The sequence below is a fragment of the Syngnathus floridae genome, chromosome 7 (genome assembly GCF_059516105.1).
Source record: "Syngnathus floridae isolate MCC-2025c chromosome 7, RoL_Sflo_1.0, whole genome shotgun sequence".
NCBI classification, from domain to species: Eukaryota; Metazoa; Chordata; class Actinopteri; order Syngnathiformes; family Syngnathidae; genus Syngnathus; species Syngnathus floridae.
In genome coordinates this window covers 17,301,398-17,318,428 of record NC_142419.1, presented here as the reverse complement: position 1 = coordinate 17,318,428, position 17,031 = coordinate 17,301,398, and the positions used below count along the sequence as shown (strand labels likewise).

The window sequence follows — 17,031 nt, the reverse complement described above, 5'->3', positions numbered from 1 at the left end:
AAAACATATTTATTGCTGAATTAATAATAGTTTGACAAGGTCTATTCTCCCCAGAGTGTCAGCCACGAGTGTTTTTGTTGTTTGTTTGCAAGTGGTGGTAGTCTAGACTCCAGGCAGGCCAAGCCAGGCCAGGTTCAAACAGACCCAGCAGTGTTGTCTTAATTCCTCCTCCCTCCCTCCCCTGCTTTTGTTTTTCTTGCTTCCCTGTCTCTTAGCATACTTTCGGGAAGTTACTAGCCTGCGCCACGCTCACAAGGCCAGCCCCATGGCTTGCCATTGGAAGGCTGGGCCCTGTTTGTCTGCTTTCCCTGCCCAAAATATGCGTTGCCGCGCAACGGCTAGGCCTGTCCCACTTCACAGCGGTTTTGTTTACACCCATTCTGGCTCTAACAATATTACATAACCCCTCAAGGCATCCCCTCCCCACCTCTGCAAAAGAAATATGATCGTCCCGTGCTCTTCATCCAACCAAAATGTCCCGTTCCCCCCTCACACTGCTGTGTTCACTCAGCGTTTTTCATTAGCTGCACTCAAACTGCGGTTATGATCTTAGCATGAAGAAGACTGTTTACAAGAAAGCTGAACTTTGAAGTCAGCCTTTCATTAAATGTGCCATTGCGACATGATTTATCGAAGCTATAAATTCACAAGAAAGCGCCGCTTGTGTAATCGCCGACATTCTCCAGTTCGGCTTTATTTCCGCTTACGTATGTTCAAAAGGTTCAGTACATACGCGACTGTTCGTATACGAGTAATTGTCAAGGGAGGGCTGGTTCGTAAAATCTTCCACTGTTGAGGAATCATAAATATAAGACATAATTATTTGCAGAGGGAAAAGTCATTGGGTTCATGCATTTCCCTTTTGGGGGAAAAAAAAAAAACAAGCTATCTAGAACATCCATTGATCTAGACATCTATATGTATGGCTCGCTTAATAGAGGCATTTTCCTTTTGGGTTTATTTTCCAAGGCCCGGATGCTCAGGCATTTCAGATTCCCACAGATGGTCCAGGATCACTCAGTAAGAACAGTTAAACCGCCAACAGATCCACACTGACTAACACAAGAACATTCCCATGGCCTGCTTCGGCGTGTGTGCAAAGAAGCCGTTTGCATCGCGCAGGCTTATTGGACTTTCCGGTTTTTCCCGTTCCCCGTTAAGGCACCGTGCTCTTCGTGCACTGTTTAGGCTAACCTGCTGGTGTTTATATGGCGTCACCCTAAAGCGGAGCTATGCTTAAAAATGAGACGATTTACGACGAGGCATAGCGTGGTTGGAACATCAAAATGTGAATGTGTCATAGCTTCGGGCATGAGACAATTTTTGTTTGCCTGGTAGAGTATTAGATGTCGACTGATTGATTCGCTTGGATAGCTTTCAGTTCATCTCGGTGTGCTTTATTGTTCTCAGATAAAAGACTGGCAGGCCACTTTTTTGTGAAGCATTGAGTAAGAGGCACTATGTTACAGTAGAGTAGTAGGCCTAAGTGTTTATTAACTATGAGGCAAACGTTTTATTCCTATAATGCTCATTTTAACTATATCACAGTTTGGTATCTGTGGATTTGGATAATTGTGTTTTTTTTTTCAAATTTGATTTCAATGTTTTACACATTTTTAACCATGCCCCCATTTTTGTGGAAAATACAAAGTAAAGATTTATCAGCCTATTTGTAAAATAGTCACCGTTATGCATAAAACTTCTTTTCACAAAAAAGCTTGTTTTTTTTGGCCGAAAATACGTCACTCGGATGAAACCAACCAATTTTCTACTGCAAACTACTAAAAAAATGGAATAAATTAGAAAGAACAACAATTTATTTCATACATATCTTCTAATTATTCTTTAATGTAACTCAAACTTTTATTTTTCCCACACTGTTCAGAACTCAGTCTAATTATTTAGGTCATGTAAAATCATTTTAATTACAGCTACTTAGTAATTACCTAGTTGGCTCGATCACAACGTACTTAAAAAGTTGGCGCTAGCTTCTCAGTTACAGGCACAATAGAGCTTCAAAACAATCAGTGTGGGTTCTTCTTCCTCGCTCTGATCGTCAGCGGTGAACGGGCTTTGCGTTACCATGCGCTGTCCGTGCATGGGAGTCAAACGCCTCAAGTCAAAATGCATTCAGTGGGTTTTCAATGTTCCGCAGAACCTCATGAGTCAGACACAAGCAGCGCGTCAATTCTAGCCTACTTTTAAGCGGCTGGCCTCAAGCCCAAAAGAGAGGGAGGGAATGAGATCAGAGCTGGACACCAATTTCGGGTCACAGCCATCGAAGAAACCAAAATCTATTTTCCCCTATGACACGTCTTTGACAGCTGACATTCAGACCTGGCACGTTTGGGGGGGGGAATAAAAACACGACCGTCATGAGTGCAGCTCGTGACAGCGGGCAAGCACTCACTGGAAGCCCCCATAGCTACGTAGATGAGTGCTAAATTTAATCCAGCCATCTGTAGCCTTCATTATTTACACCTGCGCGCTACCCTGATGGATTGTTTTCACTCATGCATTATGTAATTTTAGTCTCTTTTATTTTTAACGTTGACAAAAAGCAGCACAGTTGGACTTTTTTGTTCAAAGCTCCAATAAGTTTGGGTTGGATTCATTTTGATGCTATATTAGCTTGTAGCAATGAGGACTGTTGCGATACTATTATTGTTAGTTAAAAACGACTCAATATTTTCTTAATTATTTTTCAATCATTTCGAGAACATAACAAAAAATGTCAAATCATTTAAGAATATATTTTAATATTTTTTAATGTATGAATCAAGAAAATATATTGAACATAATATTCACTACCAATATTGTATGGTTTGCAAACAGCCTCAAACTTCATAAGTTAGTGTCTAAACTTTTGACTGGTGCTCTTTTACTCTAAAAAGTAATTATCTCAAACTGATAATAAAATGATGCCTGGACCGTTAATAAATGTAACATGAAGATGATGACAAACAAGAAAATATTCCAAATATAATAGGTCTCAGTGGGAACTGTTGTTTTGAAAATGTCTCCCAAAACAGGTTGCTCACTCACACATAATGTCATTGGCCTACAGGAGGTTTGGAAACACACAAACAAGTTGAGCTTGATGTGTTAATGAAGTCGGCGAGTGAATTTTAAGCTGGCTGCTGCTGCGGGGCGTTGAGCGAGCGAGCGAGCGCGGCTGACGCCAGCAGTTTGATATTTACTCAATGTCAGATGATCTCATATCTGCCCCATCTGCGTAAATTGACGCATTCGGGGACACTTTATTCGGGAAACGTGCGTAATTATTCACGAATAATTAAAACACATTGGGTGGAAGTAATAACCACCAAAAACCTTAAAAAAAAAAAAAGTGTTTTCGAGTCATATTGTGATGTCGTATTCCATATTTACCCACCGTGGTACCTTTAAATACCCGAGCTGTGACGATCGCTCCGCTCATCAAATTTATGCGCGAGCAAGCTCAGTCTAAATTTGCAGACAAGAAGCCGTCTTACGCAATCGCACCAACCGCCCCCCTGTCTTTACAATGGCATCGCTCTCACGCTTTCCAGCAACCATCAGCAGCGCTCCCCAGATGCCACCCCCACACTATACACTACAATTCTACAAGGGCTATTCTTGCGGCGGCGGTGGCGGCGGCGGCGGCCTCCGCCTCTGTGGCACAAGAATACCGGCCGCACCTCCGAGAACAGACGCCAAGCTCACTGTCAAAGCATCATGGCGTCCCACGGGACAGCTTGGATGGGAAGGCGGGTAAGGAAGCAGGTGGGGGGATGAAAAGACTCAACAACGAGAGGGACTCTACGCTGGATAAGAAAAGTCTACACCCCCCTGTTCAAATACCAGGTTTTTGTGATTTAAAAAAAAAAATCAAGATAAAGTTCTTAACTTTTACATTTTTCCTCAGCCACGTGGTGATATACTGATATTACAACTAATAATATTTAAGTTTTAAAATGTCTATTTACGTATTTTATTTTAATTGGAATTTTTATATTCCTTTTCCTCCTCACTGCCACTGACCTCGTAATGAAGACAAGGTGGTGTGAGAGCAGCAAAGGATTTATTAATAGCAGCATATGTAGAGAGGACATTAAGTGTTTAAAAGGGTGGAGGATGCAAATTGTGCGACTCAGACACTAGAGAGAACAGGCTGATGCCGGTGCTGGTGGGGTGACGGGATGTAATGAGGGATGATGGAGGGAGTGAGGGTGTGTTGACGCTGTATGTGGCGTCAGTGTGATAAGAATAGCGTGTAACGTTGCTGAGACATCACCCTCACATTCGCACCGAGACAAACAGTGCTCAGTTTGGGCATGAGTGTGTGTCAGTCAGTTGGTGAGTTTATAGATATCAGCCACGCTATGCTCGAGAACCTGATGAGTAAACTGTCAGGGTCGCGGTGGTGCTCGCTACGATAAGATGTGTGATTATAGCTACGTTGGGTATAAAACGTCTACAACTTGTCCAAATGTTTCTGTGAAATAAAGAAATTAGACCATGATTATCATTTCAAAATGTTTCCTGTCTTTAATGTGGTCTATACTGCATAATCCAATAAAGGGGGAAAAAAAAAAGAAACAACTGATGTAGTGTAGTTGCATAAGTGTGCACACCCTCTCCTAAGTGGGGAAGTGGCTGTGTTCAGCAGGGTGTGCACACTTTTGCTAACACATGATCACAGTTGTTACCTTTTACTTTCCTTGACTAAAATATTTCTCGGATTATTAGTTTCAATCATGGTGAAAAAGGTTTTGAAATTATGATCTTGGTCTCATTTCTTGAGCAAAACAGGGGTGTGTAGACTTTTTATAACCAGTGTAGGGGCAGATGTGTGACTTTTAAGACATACTAGAAATGTTCTTGACGTTCAGTGCATAGAAATTGCTGGAAAAACACTTGCGTGGATGTGATAGTGTCAGTGTGTCAACTCAATGACGCTCTGCCGGATCCACACGGAGACACGCTCGTTCGTCACACCAGCAGAAAGCGAATGAGCCACTGTGATGGACAAACAGTCCCCACAGAGAATGAGATCACACCGAGGTTGACTTTGTTGGAGGAGACACGCAACTGATACTCACAGCATTGATGCCTCTGTCTTTCACCTCGTGGTTGTTCTCTGATTCATACAATGCTGAGGAAAGGAAAATTAGGAAATGAATTCTTAGAAAACGCACAGAGACGTCCAAACCCTAGAAGCCTTTGGAAAATATGACTTAGTGACTGTTCACAGTAATACTAATTTAAGGTATGCTGACAACAGCACATTCTTGTTTGTTAAATTTAGTCTTTTTTTCTCATTTGATAGAAAAAAAAAAAGTGTTACCAAAAAGTTTGCGCAGGCGGGTGATGCCGGCGACAAAGTCGTGGAAGGGCAGGTGAAGCTCTCCCGATGCGAAGCGCTCGTACAGCAGCTGGACTACTTTATCGTCGCACTTCATCCCTGACACGGAGCAGAGAGAAGACGTGCAGCTGTATGTACTGTATAAAAGGGTGTGTGTGTGTGTGTGTGTGTGTGTGTGTGTGTGTGTGTGTATGCATACCCATGGCTTGCAGAGCTGCAGAGAGTTCAAAAGGACTCATGGTGCCAGAAGAGTCCTCATCAAATTGGAAAAAGATGGTCTATAAAAAAAAAAGAAAAAAAAAACAATAAAAGACTTTGCTTGCCTTGTACTTATTACATTTATTATTAGATTAAACGGGATTAGTTGCGTACTTCTAAAACAGATTTTTTTTTTTTTCCCCGAACAGTAATTCAGAAATATATTTTCTTTATCAACAATGAAATTGTTACCTGCAAATGGCGTAGCTCTGTCAGCAAAGCTTCTGTTTGCTGACGGTTCAAACTGGCTCTTCCTTTAGTCTGACAAGCACAGTTAAGACCATCTCAACAGGAGAAAGGAGGACAATTAGGGGCAAAAATGATAACCGTGTGAGGAGTTTATCCCAAAATATCTGCTGGCGACCAGCCCAACTTGTCCAAGGTGTACAAAGTTACCTGCTCACCTTGCTGAGGTTAAGTGCTGCTGATGTGTGGCGGGAGGATGATAATGATTGCTTCAAGAAGAAAGAGCAGACCCAAGAGCAGGCGATACAATTTGGAGCACAATGGCATTGTATGAAGCCACTTCCTGCATCTTAGCTTCCCTCCATCATAGAGAAGCGAGACGGTTGCTAGGGGGAACGTGCGTGTCCTCACCTAGCCGTGGACGGGTGCTTTTGTGTGACCATTGCGGTTATTAATAGTATGCAGACAAAGAACTTTTCCTGGAGCGTGTGTGTGTGTGTGTGTCAGCCACCATGAAGGGCACTTTGGTGGCGTTTGGGGCCAAAACGGAAACTGTGAAAGTAATTTGGATGAGGCCAGGATATAATGGCATCACTGGGTGAAAAAGGATACGTCCTCTCCAAAAATAAGCTGCCTGCACGTCTCCAACGGCAGGTGGTAATCTTTGTCCAGGACTGACGAAGACCGGAAAAAGGGGGAAGAAAAAATTATTAGTGAGGGATGAGGTGAGGGCAAGTCTGGCCACAGTTACGACTCTGAAATAAGCTTCGGTTACGCCATCGGGTAGGAAGTGATGAGCTTCCGTCTAGACTGGTGACCTCTGTGACTTTCGGAGACATTTGAACGTTGCGATTTTGTCTCCACCTAGTGGCGACTGAGGGTGAAACAGCTGGTCGCAAAAACCAAAAGGTCACCTGAGTTGAAAAGTGTCATCAGCTCCCTGGGGCTCAGCCTGTCATCCTAAATGACAAAAACGTATTATTATTAGAATGGGATATTTGCGATATGACATATTAGGGAACATTTATGATCACCGTCCCATCGATACTTACTGGTCCAGCCTCTTCATCAAAAGTCCTCAGAACTCTCATTTTATCCTCTGCTGTAAGAGGGGCGGCCATCGCCTGTTTAAAAGAAACTATTAATTTGTTGCGGTCGGGTCATTCGAAGTAAAAAATATTCTCACCGGGAGATAGCTTGAGGTGCATGTAAAATCCTGAGTTCTGAAATGTAACACACAAAAACAGAGTCAATAATATCTTTGTGGAATCATCCAAGTCCTGGAAATCCCCAAATATTAAACTGAGGCAACTGAATCTCTAAAATCTTAAGTCACAATTTTTGGATGGAATTTCCATTTTCCAACTTTTAGCTTTCGCTACGTCACCCCAAACTGTTGGCGGTTTTGGAGAAGATGCGGACAAAGAACTCTCCGGGCTGGTTGGGCCGATAGGTGGACGCCACAAGGACGTAGTGACCCGGCTCCAGGTGCATTTTCCTCCACACAGCCCTGCAAGACATTGGCAGATGCTGTAAATATATATATTTCAAGACGGTTCAATAAATGTTCCACAAACTGGAGGTCAACACATTCCAACAAAATGTAACCATTTTACCTTTGAGCCCTGTATTTCCCAGAACGACCAACTGGACGATTTTTCAAGAAGAAGTTGCGGTCCAGACAGATACCGTAAAGCTGTATGGAATGATACATCTAATTAAATTACATCTCAGCAAAACAAAAAAAATCTTCTCCAACCAACCTCAGAGGGAACCTGAAAATAAAAATAAAAATTGTGAGTTCCCACAGTAAAAGTCGGATGTAAAAAGGATGTGAATGAGGACCTTGTAGATGTGGAAGCCCATGTAGAGGAAGTGGACTTGATTCTTGCGCCTGCGGTTTTTCTGCAGGATTTCCACCAGCACCGTGCACTTCTTAGCTTTTATCTTCTGCTTCTCTGTCTTCATGCCATCGTTCGGCCCGCTCTCCTCCTCTTCGTCGCCGTCGTCCTCGTCCTCCTCGTCATCCTCATCCGGCTGATCCTGCTCCGTGAGAATCAGCTCAAACTGAGGGTTCTTCCAAAAGGAGCCTAGAAGCGGGCATCGGTGAAGCAACACATGTAGACCGACAATCTCAAAGCGTCAGTGTACCAAAATGCGCAACACTTTTTGATAGAGCACATACGGTTGTATTTTCGGCTTCCGCCGGCCGAGCTCCCTTTCAGCCAAAATCCTTCATGCTCGTTGATGGTCCATTTCGACTCGGAGGAGGAGCTAATGGGCTCCACTATTTTTCCCTCCACGAGGGTGTCAGGATTGATACTGCAGAGCTCGGCAAAGTCAAACTTCTTACAAAAATCATCAGCGCTCATCCTAGTGCAGATAAAAAAATACAGTAAGTGAAGGGTGAAGCTATTTGATGGTTTTCTCATGCTCACCAGAACTCGCCATCTTCCCTACGTTTCATTTCGAGTCTCTCTTTCTCCTCTCTGGATATGTCATGCCATTCTTTGCTTCTGCAGCCGCACACAAGGAGAGAAGCTCAATATGTAGTCATGGAAAAACACACATAAACTAACGCTGAAAGGTTTTGATAAGATGATCCAATCGAAAATACTGCAATGTCAATTTGAATCCGATTAGTTGCTCAAACACAAACATTCACACACGGTGTGGCCTCACTTGTCACTCCAGGGTCCACGGTACTCAACAAAGCCCCATGGATTCCTCAGCTTAAGAAGCAAAACCTCATCTGCCTCATGCTTGACCTGAAAACATGAGGATGATTGAGATGATGAAATGATCCGATCTGGATCGAGATCAATTTGATCATGTGATGCTATTATAAGAGGTCAGGTTGCACGCGTTGACATCTTGTGATACTTTCCTGGTCGGTGTCAGTGATGGCGTAGGCGTGGCCCTTTATCAGCCCATCCGCGTTTACTTTACTAACTTCCTTGTAGCTGTTGGCCTGTGGAGAGAAGAAAAAAATAATCCATTGGCTGTCATATGTAAACTTGCACGTCCCGACATCTCCCATGTACCTGAATAAAGCAGCTGAGCAAACTGCCTCGGGCGAGGGCGGCCGTCAGCAACCTCCAGAAGACGCGAGGCGTGTGCGAGGAGACGGGCAGAGAGTACGCGATGCCTCCCGTGAAATCCTCCATCCCCTCCGAAATATTGCCGCCCTTTAGACATCCGTACGATCCCATCAACCTGCCAGCGAGCGAGAATCAGACGATGAAAGGGGGCGGGGCTACGTCAAAGCTGATGAACGATGACACCGACTTGGCGTAGGCCTTCTCCACCAGGGCGCTCCAGTACTCGTTGCGGGTGTGAGAGTAGCTGAAGAGGAGACGGCCTTCTCGTACTGGCAGCCTGTCGTCCACGACCACCTCCACCCACTCGCCATACTGCCAGAACTAGACGGGCACACGACAACCACCATTTAGATGTCACTCATTTTTGTCAACCCAAATAAATGTATGAACGTCTCATATTGTACACAGATGAGTTTTGAAATCAGACGAGTAAAAATTGTTCAAATATTTTAAAATGATGATTTTAAAGTGTAGACAATTTGTAATTTTAGTAAAGCCACATGAAGTCGACGGACAATTTGTCTTCGTGGGCCACATAAAATGAAGTGGAGGGCCGTAACTGGTCCCCGGGTCCTTGAGTTTGACACCAGTGATTTCGGATGAATCACGCAGGGAGTGGAGTGAAAAGACATCAGCCTCTCTGACCGAATACACACCAACAGACACCCTGGAGACTCACTTATCAGCATTTAGATTTAGTCTCAATGTATTGTTAAATTTCACAAATCTGACAGTGGAAAAATGGGCTGGTAGGGAGTTAAGTGATAAAACGCACAGTTCTGTTGTTTTTTTTTTTTTAAATGCAGCACTTCCAAAGGCAGTAAGTGCTTGTGACGCAGGGTGTGTTCTTGACAGGCCTGCAGCTATATGTGTGTGTGTGTGTGTGTGTGTGTGTGTGTGTGTGTGTGTGTGTGTGTGTGTGTGTTGTCAGTGGCTATTCACTACCTGCACGCCCAGACTGCTCTGAACTCACCATGACAGCGCAAAATGAATTTACAGTCCCTCCGTCCTGCAAGTTAAGTCATGTCGCGTTCTCGTTAGGAGTCTCCAAAGGGCCCTCCGGGGAAAAACACACCGCCAAACAGCTAGTACGGCTAAATTCTTCAACAATCTTTGATAAGAATGTGCCTCATCGTCAAGCATATTATTTATCGTATAATTAAAATAGATATTATTTGTCAGTATAAAGCAGCTGCAAAAATGAATCGACAAGTCATTGATTATCAAACTAATCAATATTTTGTAAATAATATTTTATTAATTGATTTTTTCCCCCCAAATCCTCTGTTAACCTCTTAATGTTTTATAGGCATTCCTGAAAACAGACAGATTATCTTCAGATGAGCACTTACTGTACCACTCACCCTGAAATGAAAGATACCGGCATAAGACTTGGACAGGCTTTGGTTGGGCGGTACCACCTTGACAAAGAGTTTGGAGTGCATGGTGAGACAGGAAAGCGCTGCCAGCAGCCAGCAGTTACCTGGGGACACAAGCCAGAAAATGTGTCCATCAGCCGAACCTTGTTATTGTAGTGCAACAGGAAATTGTTGCAAATAACTGGCATCTCCATGGCGCGCACTTCCTGTTATTGTCAATCCGTGGTTACAAAACCAAAATATGTCATAAAGTCACATTACACGCCAAGAGAAAACATCTGGTCCACGTTGTTTTTTGGTCTACATGAAAGCTTTTGCTTTTGGTGGTGTGGTGTAAAAAACAAAAAGTGGGAATGCAGGGCTCCTCACGCAAGGGTTTCATCCTCCAGAAGTTATTTTCCTAACAAGCACGTTTAGATCATTCTTAAAATACTCACCTAGCTGACCTTGACAAATGTCAGTGGTGCCGATGGTGCCCTCCACAAAGACAGCATTCCCACTGATGTCCTTCAGGGAGGGACCGAAAAGAGGACAATGTGAACAAACAAAGTCGCTGAATGACTCAATAAAGAACATTGCGCAACATTTAAGATTCCTAAGACAATTCTTTAGGTACAGCTGCATGGAAGAAATACACCTCGAGACAATTAGAATATACATACCAAAAAGTGTTTTGTTAATAATATATAATATAATGAATACAAATGTGCCTGGCCTACCTTGGGTCTCTTCCACTTGATGGCCTTTTTGGGGTCGTCATCCTCTGGCATGCCGATGGACTTCTGCTCGGCCGGAAAGCTCTGATCAGAGAACATCTCGCCAGACTTGAGGCACTTCTCTGAGAGACTGTTAAAGTCCTGATCTTTAAACTTGATGGGGTTCTTGAAAGAACCTAACGGCGCCTCCATGCTGTCCATAAAGTGTACAAGCGCTGGAATCAGCTGAGAGTTTTGTAAACACACAGCGCACACCCGGAAAGAGAAGGGGAAAAAAAAAAAAAAAAAAAGAGGAAGCATGCAGCACCTCCTCAGTGCTGCCCCAGCCCGGGAAGGTATGCGGATTGCCGGGGGGCGATGGAGAGCTGGAGTCGGTAATGACACAGTGCCAGGAGCCTCTTTCATTTATTCTTGTCATTTTAGCCTGAAACAAATGTACACTCAAAAATCGACATCAGCTCAAAAAATTCTAGTACCTGAACGGACAAACTTTGCCATTTTTTAATCCTTATTTACAATTTCTGTAACATTAGCAGTATTTTTTTTCTTTTGTGAATTGTATTTTGAGATTAGGAAATCAGGCTGTCCGTTTCCACTACCGGCCACTAGATGGGAGTATTGTCCAACTACACTTACCATGAACCTTGCTGTCAATGATGGCGGTCGTAAAACAATGAATGAGACAAGTATGTAAATATTGAACCTTTGAATAAACAAGCTCAGTTCGAACCTCCCACTACAAGCATATTAGACAACAGGTTCAGGTGTTCCTAATGTTATGGTCAGATGGACAACCATCAGCACAAAGATATTGTTACCGGCATCTTCTTTCAAAAATAGAAAGAAAATGGAGATAACTTGTTGCCAAACAAAACTCATTATGTTGTTGCCAGACAATGTCATTGCTAGTTTTGTCCGAACAAATCAGAAAGGCCTCACTATAAAACGCTTGCTCGTCATCCAGTTTGAAGTGGACGTCCAATTACCATCACCTTTGCCCTCCTCCCCCCTTATATGGATGCTATTCATGATCTAGAGTTGGATATCCATCTCCGAGAGCCCGTGGCCCCGCTGCGCTGTCTCTCCATCACACGCCTGATTACACCGCAAACGTGAGACTGACCGGGACTAAACAAACAAGAAGAATAGCGACACGGATCCGCCTAATGGTCACCATTTAAATCCATTCACGGGCTCTCCATTGTGTCCGTATGCTCTTTGAGGCCCCTCGATTATAGGAAGGCTTCGGTGACAAAGGTCAGAGGGCTGAGCAGACACTCCCACACCTCCGTGACCCGCTCTGATCCCACGACCCCGACACCAGGAGCCTTCGGGCCCCGCTCGCTCTCCCCGCTGGTTAACCGGCTTTGTCCCGGCCCGTTTTATGCCGCATCACTCAAGGCGTATCGGCCCAAATAGTTCAAGAGACGCTAATTAGCTTCGGTCACACTCAGGAAAAATGACTTGAATATAGTGCCAAATATTTGTGCCTAGTTAAAATGCGCCGAGCATCTGACAGTTCCTGCCCAAGAGGAATCCTTCCAGGAATCAGTGAGGTGGTGCTAGGAAAGTGTGCTAGCGGAGGAAATTAGGATTTATAATATATCTTTTGTTACACCAATCCGTGACATCATAATCGTGCTACACACAAATATAAACAAACAAATAGTTGAACCTTTTAGAGGAGGTCTGCCAAGGTCGGTAGGGGGCGGGGCATCTGGCTGCTGTTTTGTAGACACGACAGCCAACGTATGCGGAACAGAAAGCACCGCATGAAAAATATGCTCTCCTATCACAGGATCAAACTACCACCTTTTGACCTCTTAGCGCACGTTATCTGGGACAAACCTCTGACCTCTACGTGTGTGTAAGACCGTTCACGTAGGTGCACGTGCGAGTGTGTGTGTGCGGGGAGGTATTGGCCTGCCCGGGGCGTATTTTTGGATCCAGTTTTCTGGCATTTTTCTTCCGGTCTGGGTAGGGCATGTAAAAAAAATGAATGACCTGAATGTAAAGGAGTGTCTGTCTGTGTGTGTGTGAGCGCAAGTGTCAAGGTGGGTCACCAGGTGCAGCCATGTGAGTTATCGAGGAGGACAAAGTACTCCGACTTTACTTTGCAAAATTTTGTCGAGTCCGCGTTGTTTGAATCTCTCACGATAAATACAAGTTACAAAATAAATGCTAATTCCGACTAGCCAGTAATGTGTGTCTGTGCTGGTATTCTTCGCGTCAAACTGTTTTGTGTGTGTGTGTATTAAAGGGGTGGTCAGAACCTGTTTTCATTTTTGCCTAATTTGACGAGAAGTAAATCTTCATAACTGTAGATTTTTGAAAACAACTAGCATAAAACAGAGATAGTAATAGATACAATCGTTCACTTTAGGATATCCGTCAAATCAGCCTTGAAATCTCCCCTCTAACTCGTAACAGGCCAAACTGGTGATATTTAACCCCGCCATAACAACCTCCCCCCCCCCGCTTGTGTTGAAGAAGCACTCGGCATTGATGAATGGCTGCCCGTGTCGTTTCTCACCTCACTCTCACTGAGAAGGTGAGGGCAAGCGGGTGTAATTCCAGCGTTCGGGTTTCACTCTGCGGTCACCCAGGGAGGGGAGGGGGGTGCAACGGGGAGAACATAAAGAGCTGCGAGGGATTCCTGCGGTCGGTCCGATGGCTCCCCAACGCATCCTTGATGATATCACGCTGACCCCCCCCCACCCGCCACGCTTAACTTTAATGTGCGGTGGGTAAACAGGACAAGGGGCCTGCAGAGATGATTGGAGACTCCACACAGTGCAGGAGGAAAGTAATTAAAACTCCCAGTTAATTGGCTTTTTCTATGATAAAGCACAATCTCCTCATGCATAAGTGAGAGCCTCTTATGGCCACGAGCCAGGCCCACAGGAAAGTAAACCTACAGCTCACGCATTCCCTTTGTTGTGCAAGTTTTACCGCTAATCATCTTAAATTTAATCGGAATTACAGAGCGCCACCACTTGTGCCAGAAAAGTGCACATGTGTGTGTGTGTGTGTGTGTAATGACTGACTTGCCATGAGGCAGCTGGGATCACTTCACTTTTCAGCGCTGGACAGGTTAGCGTACTTGACGGCTTTATGGGTTGCTACTGCATGACACTGTGCCTTTGAATAGTGCATTGTGAGTCAAACAGTGCTTCTTTGTGACCACTTTTCACATGTCTTTGCTATCTTGGATTTGAAGCTGAAATTATGAATGGTGGAGTACCCCAAGGCTCGCCTCCAGCTCCCGTTTTGTTTCGCATGGGGTGTTTGTTGTGCCATTTTAATAGGCCACAAGACACCAGCGCATGTTGTGTGCTACTATAAGGTCGACACACTGTATTCATTTCATCTTTATTTAGCACAAAGTAGCTAATATTAATACCACTGACTGAAAGAATGTTAGGTAATGACATAATTTTTCAAGCTGATCATGTAGCTTGCCATAAAAAACTGTTTTTGTTTTGTTGTTCATGACTCCATATTGTTTTCAACATACTCTTAATATTGCCGTTTCAAAAAATAATAAAAAATTCTGTGAAATATTTAAGGGCCTGGCCTAAAAGGGACGCGGGTCATTAGCGGTAAAACTGCTCAAAATCTACAGCGACCAAGCAAGTAACAAGGACAACTCAGCATTTTCTAATGTGCAGAGCTGAGTGATTTCCATCTTTTTCCTCTTCTTGAAGAAAAAAAAACAGACTAAATGATTTTTCTTTGATGCTTTTTTCTTAAGGCCAGAAGGGTGGTATTTGAAATTGTTTTTCTCTCCAAAATTCCACATTTAAATGATCATCCTCCAGGAGGTATGCTTACATCATTTTTTTAATTTTTGCTGAGGGCTGTATAATAGTGCACTGTTTCACACTGAGACGGTTCTTTCATGAATATTCGGGTCGCCTTATTTATCTACAAGAAGATCACTTCCTTAAAACAAGCTGGTTTTAAAATTTCAACCGAACCAAAAAGTTACATCATTTTGAACCAACTTTGGATTATAATAATAAAAACATTATGCAACAAAATGCTATCAAATCGATCCAACCTCCCGGTTCGACCACGCATTTTAAAGGCTGTCGAAATATGTGGTATTATTATCGTACTGGGTGTGTGTGGCTCTAAGAAGTCAAAGTTCACCTTACTTGCGTTGAAGTCGGCCAACTGGTCAGAAAACACACCTTTCGCCTTCGCCTCGTGATTGGCCGACGATTGCAGAGAGGTGTGCGCTGCGAAGAAAGACAAAGGGCAGTTAGGGCATTTTACTGGAAAACATATCAGGGCGAACAGGCCGCAGGTTTTCGCCCGTATCGCCTTACCTTACATAATTGGGCTGGTGCAAGTGCCAAATGGCGGCGCCTCCGGGGTAGGGAGGGCAGAGTTTACCAGAGGGAGACGTGGAGGATGTTACCTGTCACCTGGACGTCGCCACTCCTTTCCCTCCTCCTTATTTTCTGTCTCTGTGGAGCAAAAACGGAAAAACTGACTCATGGAAGTCAGAAGCCTCTGTCTTCATTTCCACTTTATTCTCCATAACACAATGGTAATTGGTACGAGTGGGCGTGTGTACATCTGGTGCAATAACCCCCCCCCCCCAACCTCAATCCTGCTCGTCCTCATATACCCAGCCCCCCACCTTGTTGAAAGCTCATTAAAAGACCTGCTGTTAATGAGCTAGAGGGATCATAGAACTTCATTTTCATTAGGAGGAGGGGCCGGGTGGGGTTTGGGCCCGAGATGCTGGTGCAGAGGTTTTTATGTCCTTAAAATAGAGTCAGCAATTATCCCAACCCCTTGACACTCCCCATTCACCCTGATCTGCCTCCCAACATGCCCGCAAACAATAACCAAACTGCCCTGGCACCCCCCTTCCTCAATTTTCCATCCTGAGAATTTTGAGCCGCCCGTATCCCATCAGCAGCAGCCATCTCGCTACCTGCAGGAGGACACACACTCGCACACACACACACAGGCCACTAAAAATGCATGACAACGTCTCGACACAAAGGCAGGAACATCACAAGGATGTAAACAAGGAGCGAGGGTCCCTAACCCAAACGCTTGCATTAAAAATTAATAAGTCGGCGTTGACTGGGTTCCTCCAAGGAAAACAGCCCGCGCTGACTGCGAAAACACTACGGCGAGAGCAGGCGCTTTAAAAATACTTTCAAAAGCTTTCTTGCAAGTCCCAAACTGCAAGCCCAAATAAGAAAAAAAAATGTAACCGAGAACGACGCTGAGTAGAACAAAGACAGTCAACAAGAGGAGAAAAAAAGATTTTGTGGAGGGCCCGATTTTGTCTTTGTTTATGTCTCGGTAGGCTAGCATTCTACTTTCAGGTTTACAAGGGTGACTTTAAAAGGGCTTGAATGTAACATTTTTGGTTTCTGGGGTAGGAAAATAGCTTTATAGTGACTCAAATAAAAATTTAAAAAATTACTTTGTTCAAACAGATGTTAAAAACACAATTTATGTTTCGCATTTTTTTAGGGATCAGACTACTTCCTGGTCCGCAAATGATAAAACGATGGGACTGCAATGTTTTTATCAGTGATGTTTCATTGTTACTAAAAATGCGAAATCTAGAAAAAACATTCCTATAGAAGTTAAAACATAACTGAACAAATAAAAAAATGGAGAGCTGTATTTGACCGTTTGCTAGCAGGCTAATTCCTCGTTTACAAAACGATGACTTCAAAAGGCTTTAACGTACCATATTGGATCCAGAGGTAGGAAAATAGTTGTATAGTACCTGAAATAGTAAAAATCTTAAGTAAATTCTTCAAACAATTAAGAAACAAAGTTTTCTAGGCGACCACATTAATTGATTGTTCTAGAAGGATAAGCGGAAATTGATAGGACTGTACCATTGTGTATGGGGGGGGGGACGTTTATCAGTCGACTTCCTGGTTCAATTGGATTAGCCGAAGATGCTCGACGGGACCACTTGCACCTAGTATAAAATAGTGGACCACTTCTCGTGTAAATAACTAAAACACAAGCGAGATAAGAATACACCTCACAATGCA

At 43.8% G+C, this 17,031-nt stretch overlaps 1 protein-coding gene across 4 annotated transcripts; it reads right to left on the bottom strand.

Annotated features, from left to right (window-relative positions):
- Positions 1-4,046: 4,046 nt before the first annotated feature.
- Positions 4,047-16,882, bottom strand: capn12 (calpain 12). 4 transcript variants are annotated; one of them, XM_088380610.1, is made up of 26 exons: positions 16,716-16,882; positions 15,322-15,462; positions 15,143-15,231; positions 11,295-11,411; positions 10,991-11,180; positions 10,709-10,778; positions 10,257-10,375; positions 9,080-9,213; positions 8,836-9,007; positions 8,682-8,762; positions 8,474-8,562; positions 8,230-8,307; positions 7,977-8,164; positions 7,637-7,881; positions 7,555-7,566; positions 7,408-7,487; positions 7,179-7,301; positions 6,978-7,014; positions 6,844-6,915; positions 6,706-6,751; positions 6,404-6,465; positions 5,798-5,866; positions 5,547-5,625; positions 5,330-5,446; positions 5,085-5,137; positions 4,047-5,001 (listed from the first exon to the last, which is right to left on the bottom strand). In XM_088380610.1, exons 4-26 carry the CDS (start codon positions 11,390-11,392, stop codon positions 4,975-4,977), a joined length of 2,241 nt encoding a protein of 746 aa, XP_088236736.1. In that variant the 5' UTR covers positions 11,393-11,411; positions 15,143-15,231; positions 15,322-15,462; positions 16,716-16,882; the 3' UTR covers positions 4,047-4,974. The 4 variants fall into 4 exon arrangements, with proteins under 4 accessions (XP_088236736.1, XP_088236737.1, XP_088236738.1 ...); XM_088380611.1 differs by having other exon boundaries at positions 15,148-15,231; XM_088380612.1 differs by lacking the exons at positions 15,143-15,231; positions 15,322-15,462; positions 16,716-16,882 and having other exon boundaries at positions 11,295-13,421.
- Positions 16,883-17,031: the final 149 nt, after the last annotated feature.

Excerpts from the sequence above, each read along its gene's own strand:
- capn12 (XM_088380610.1), bottom strand. The coding sequence starts at position 11,392 with ATGAAAGAGGCTCCTGGCACTGTGTCATTACCGACTCCAGCTCTCCAT. Across the intron at positions 10,376-10,708 it reads CATTTGTCAAGGTCAGCTAG|GTAACTGCTGGCTGCTGGCA; the intron begins GTGAGTATTTTA and ends TTGTGTCCCCAG. Across the intron at positions 6,466-6,705 it reads GATGACACTTTTCAACTCAG|TCCTGGACAAAGATTACCAC; the intron begins GTGACCTTTTGG and ends GGTCTTCGTCAG.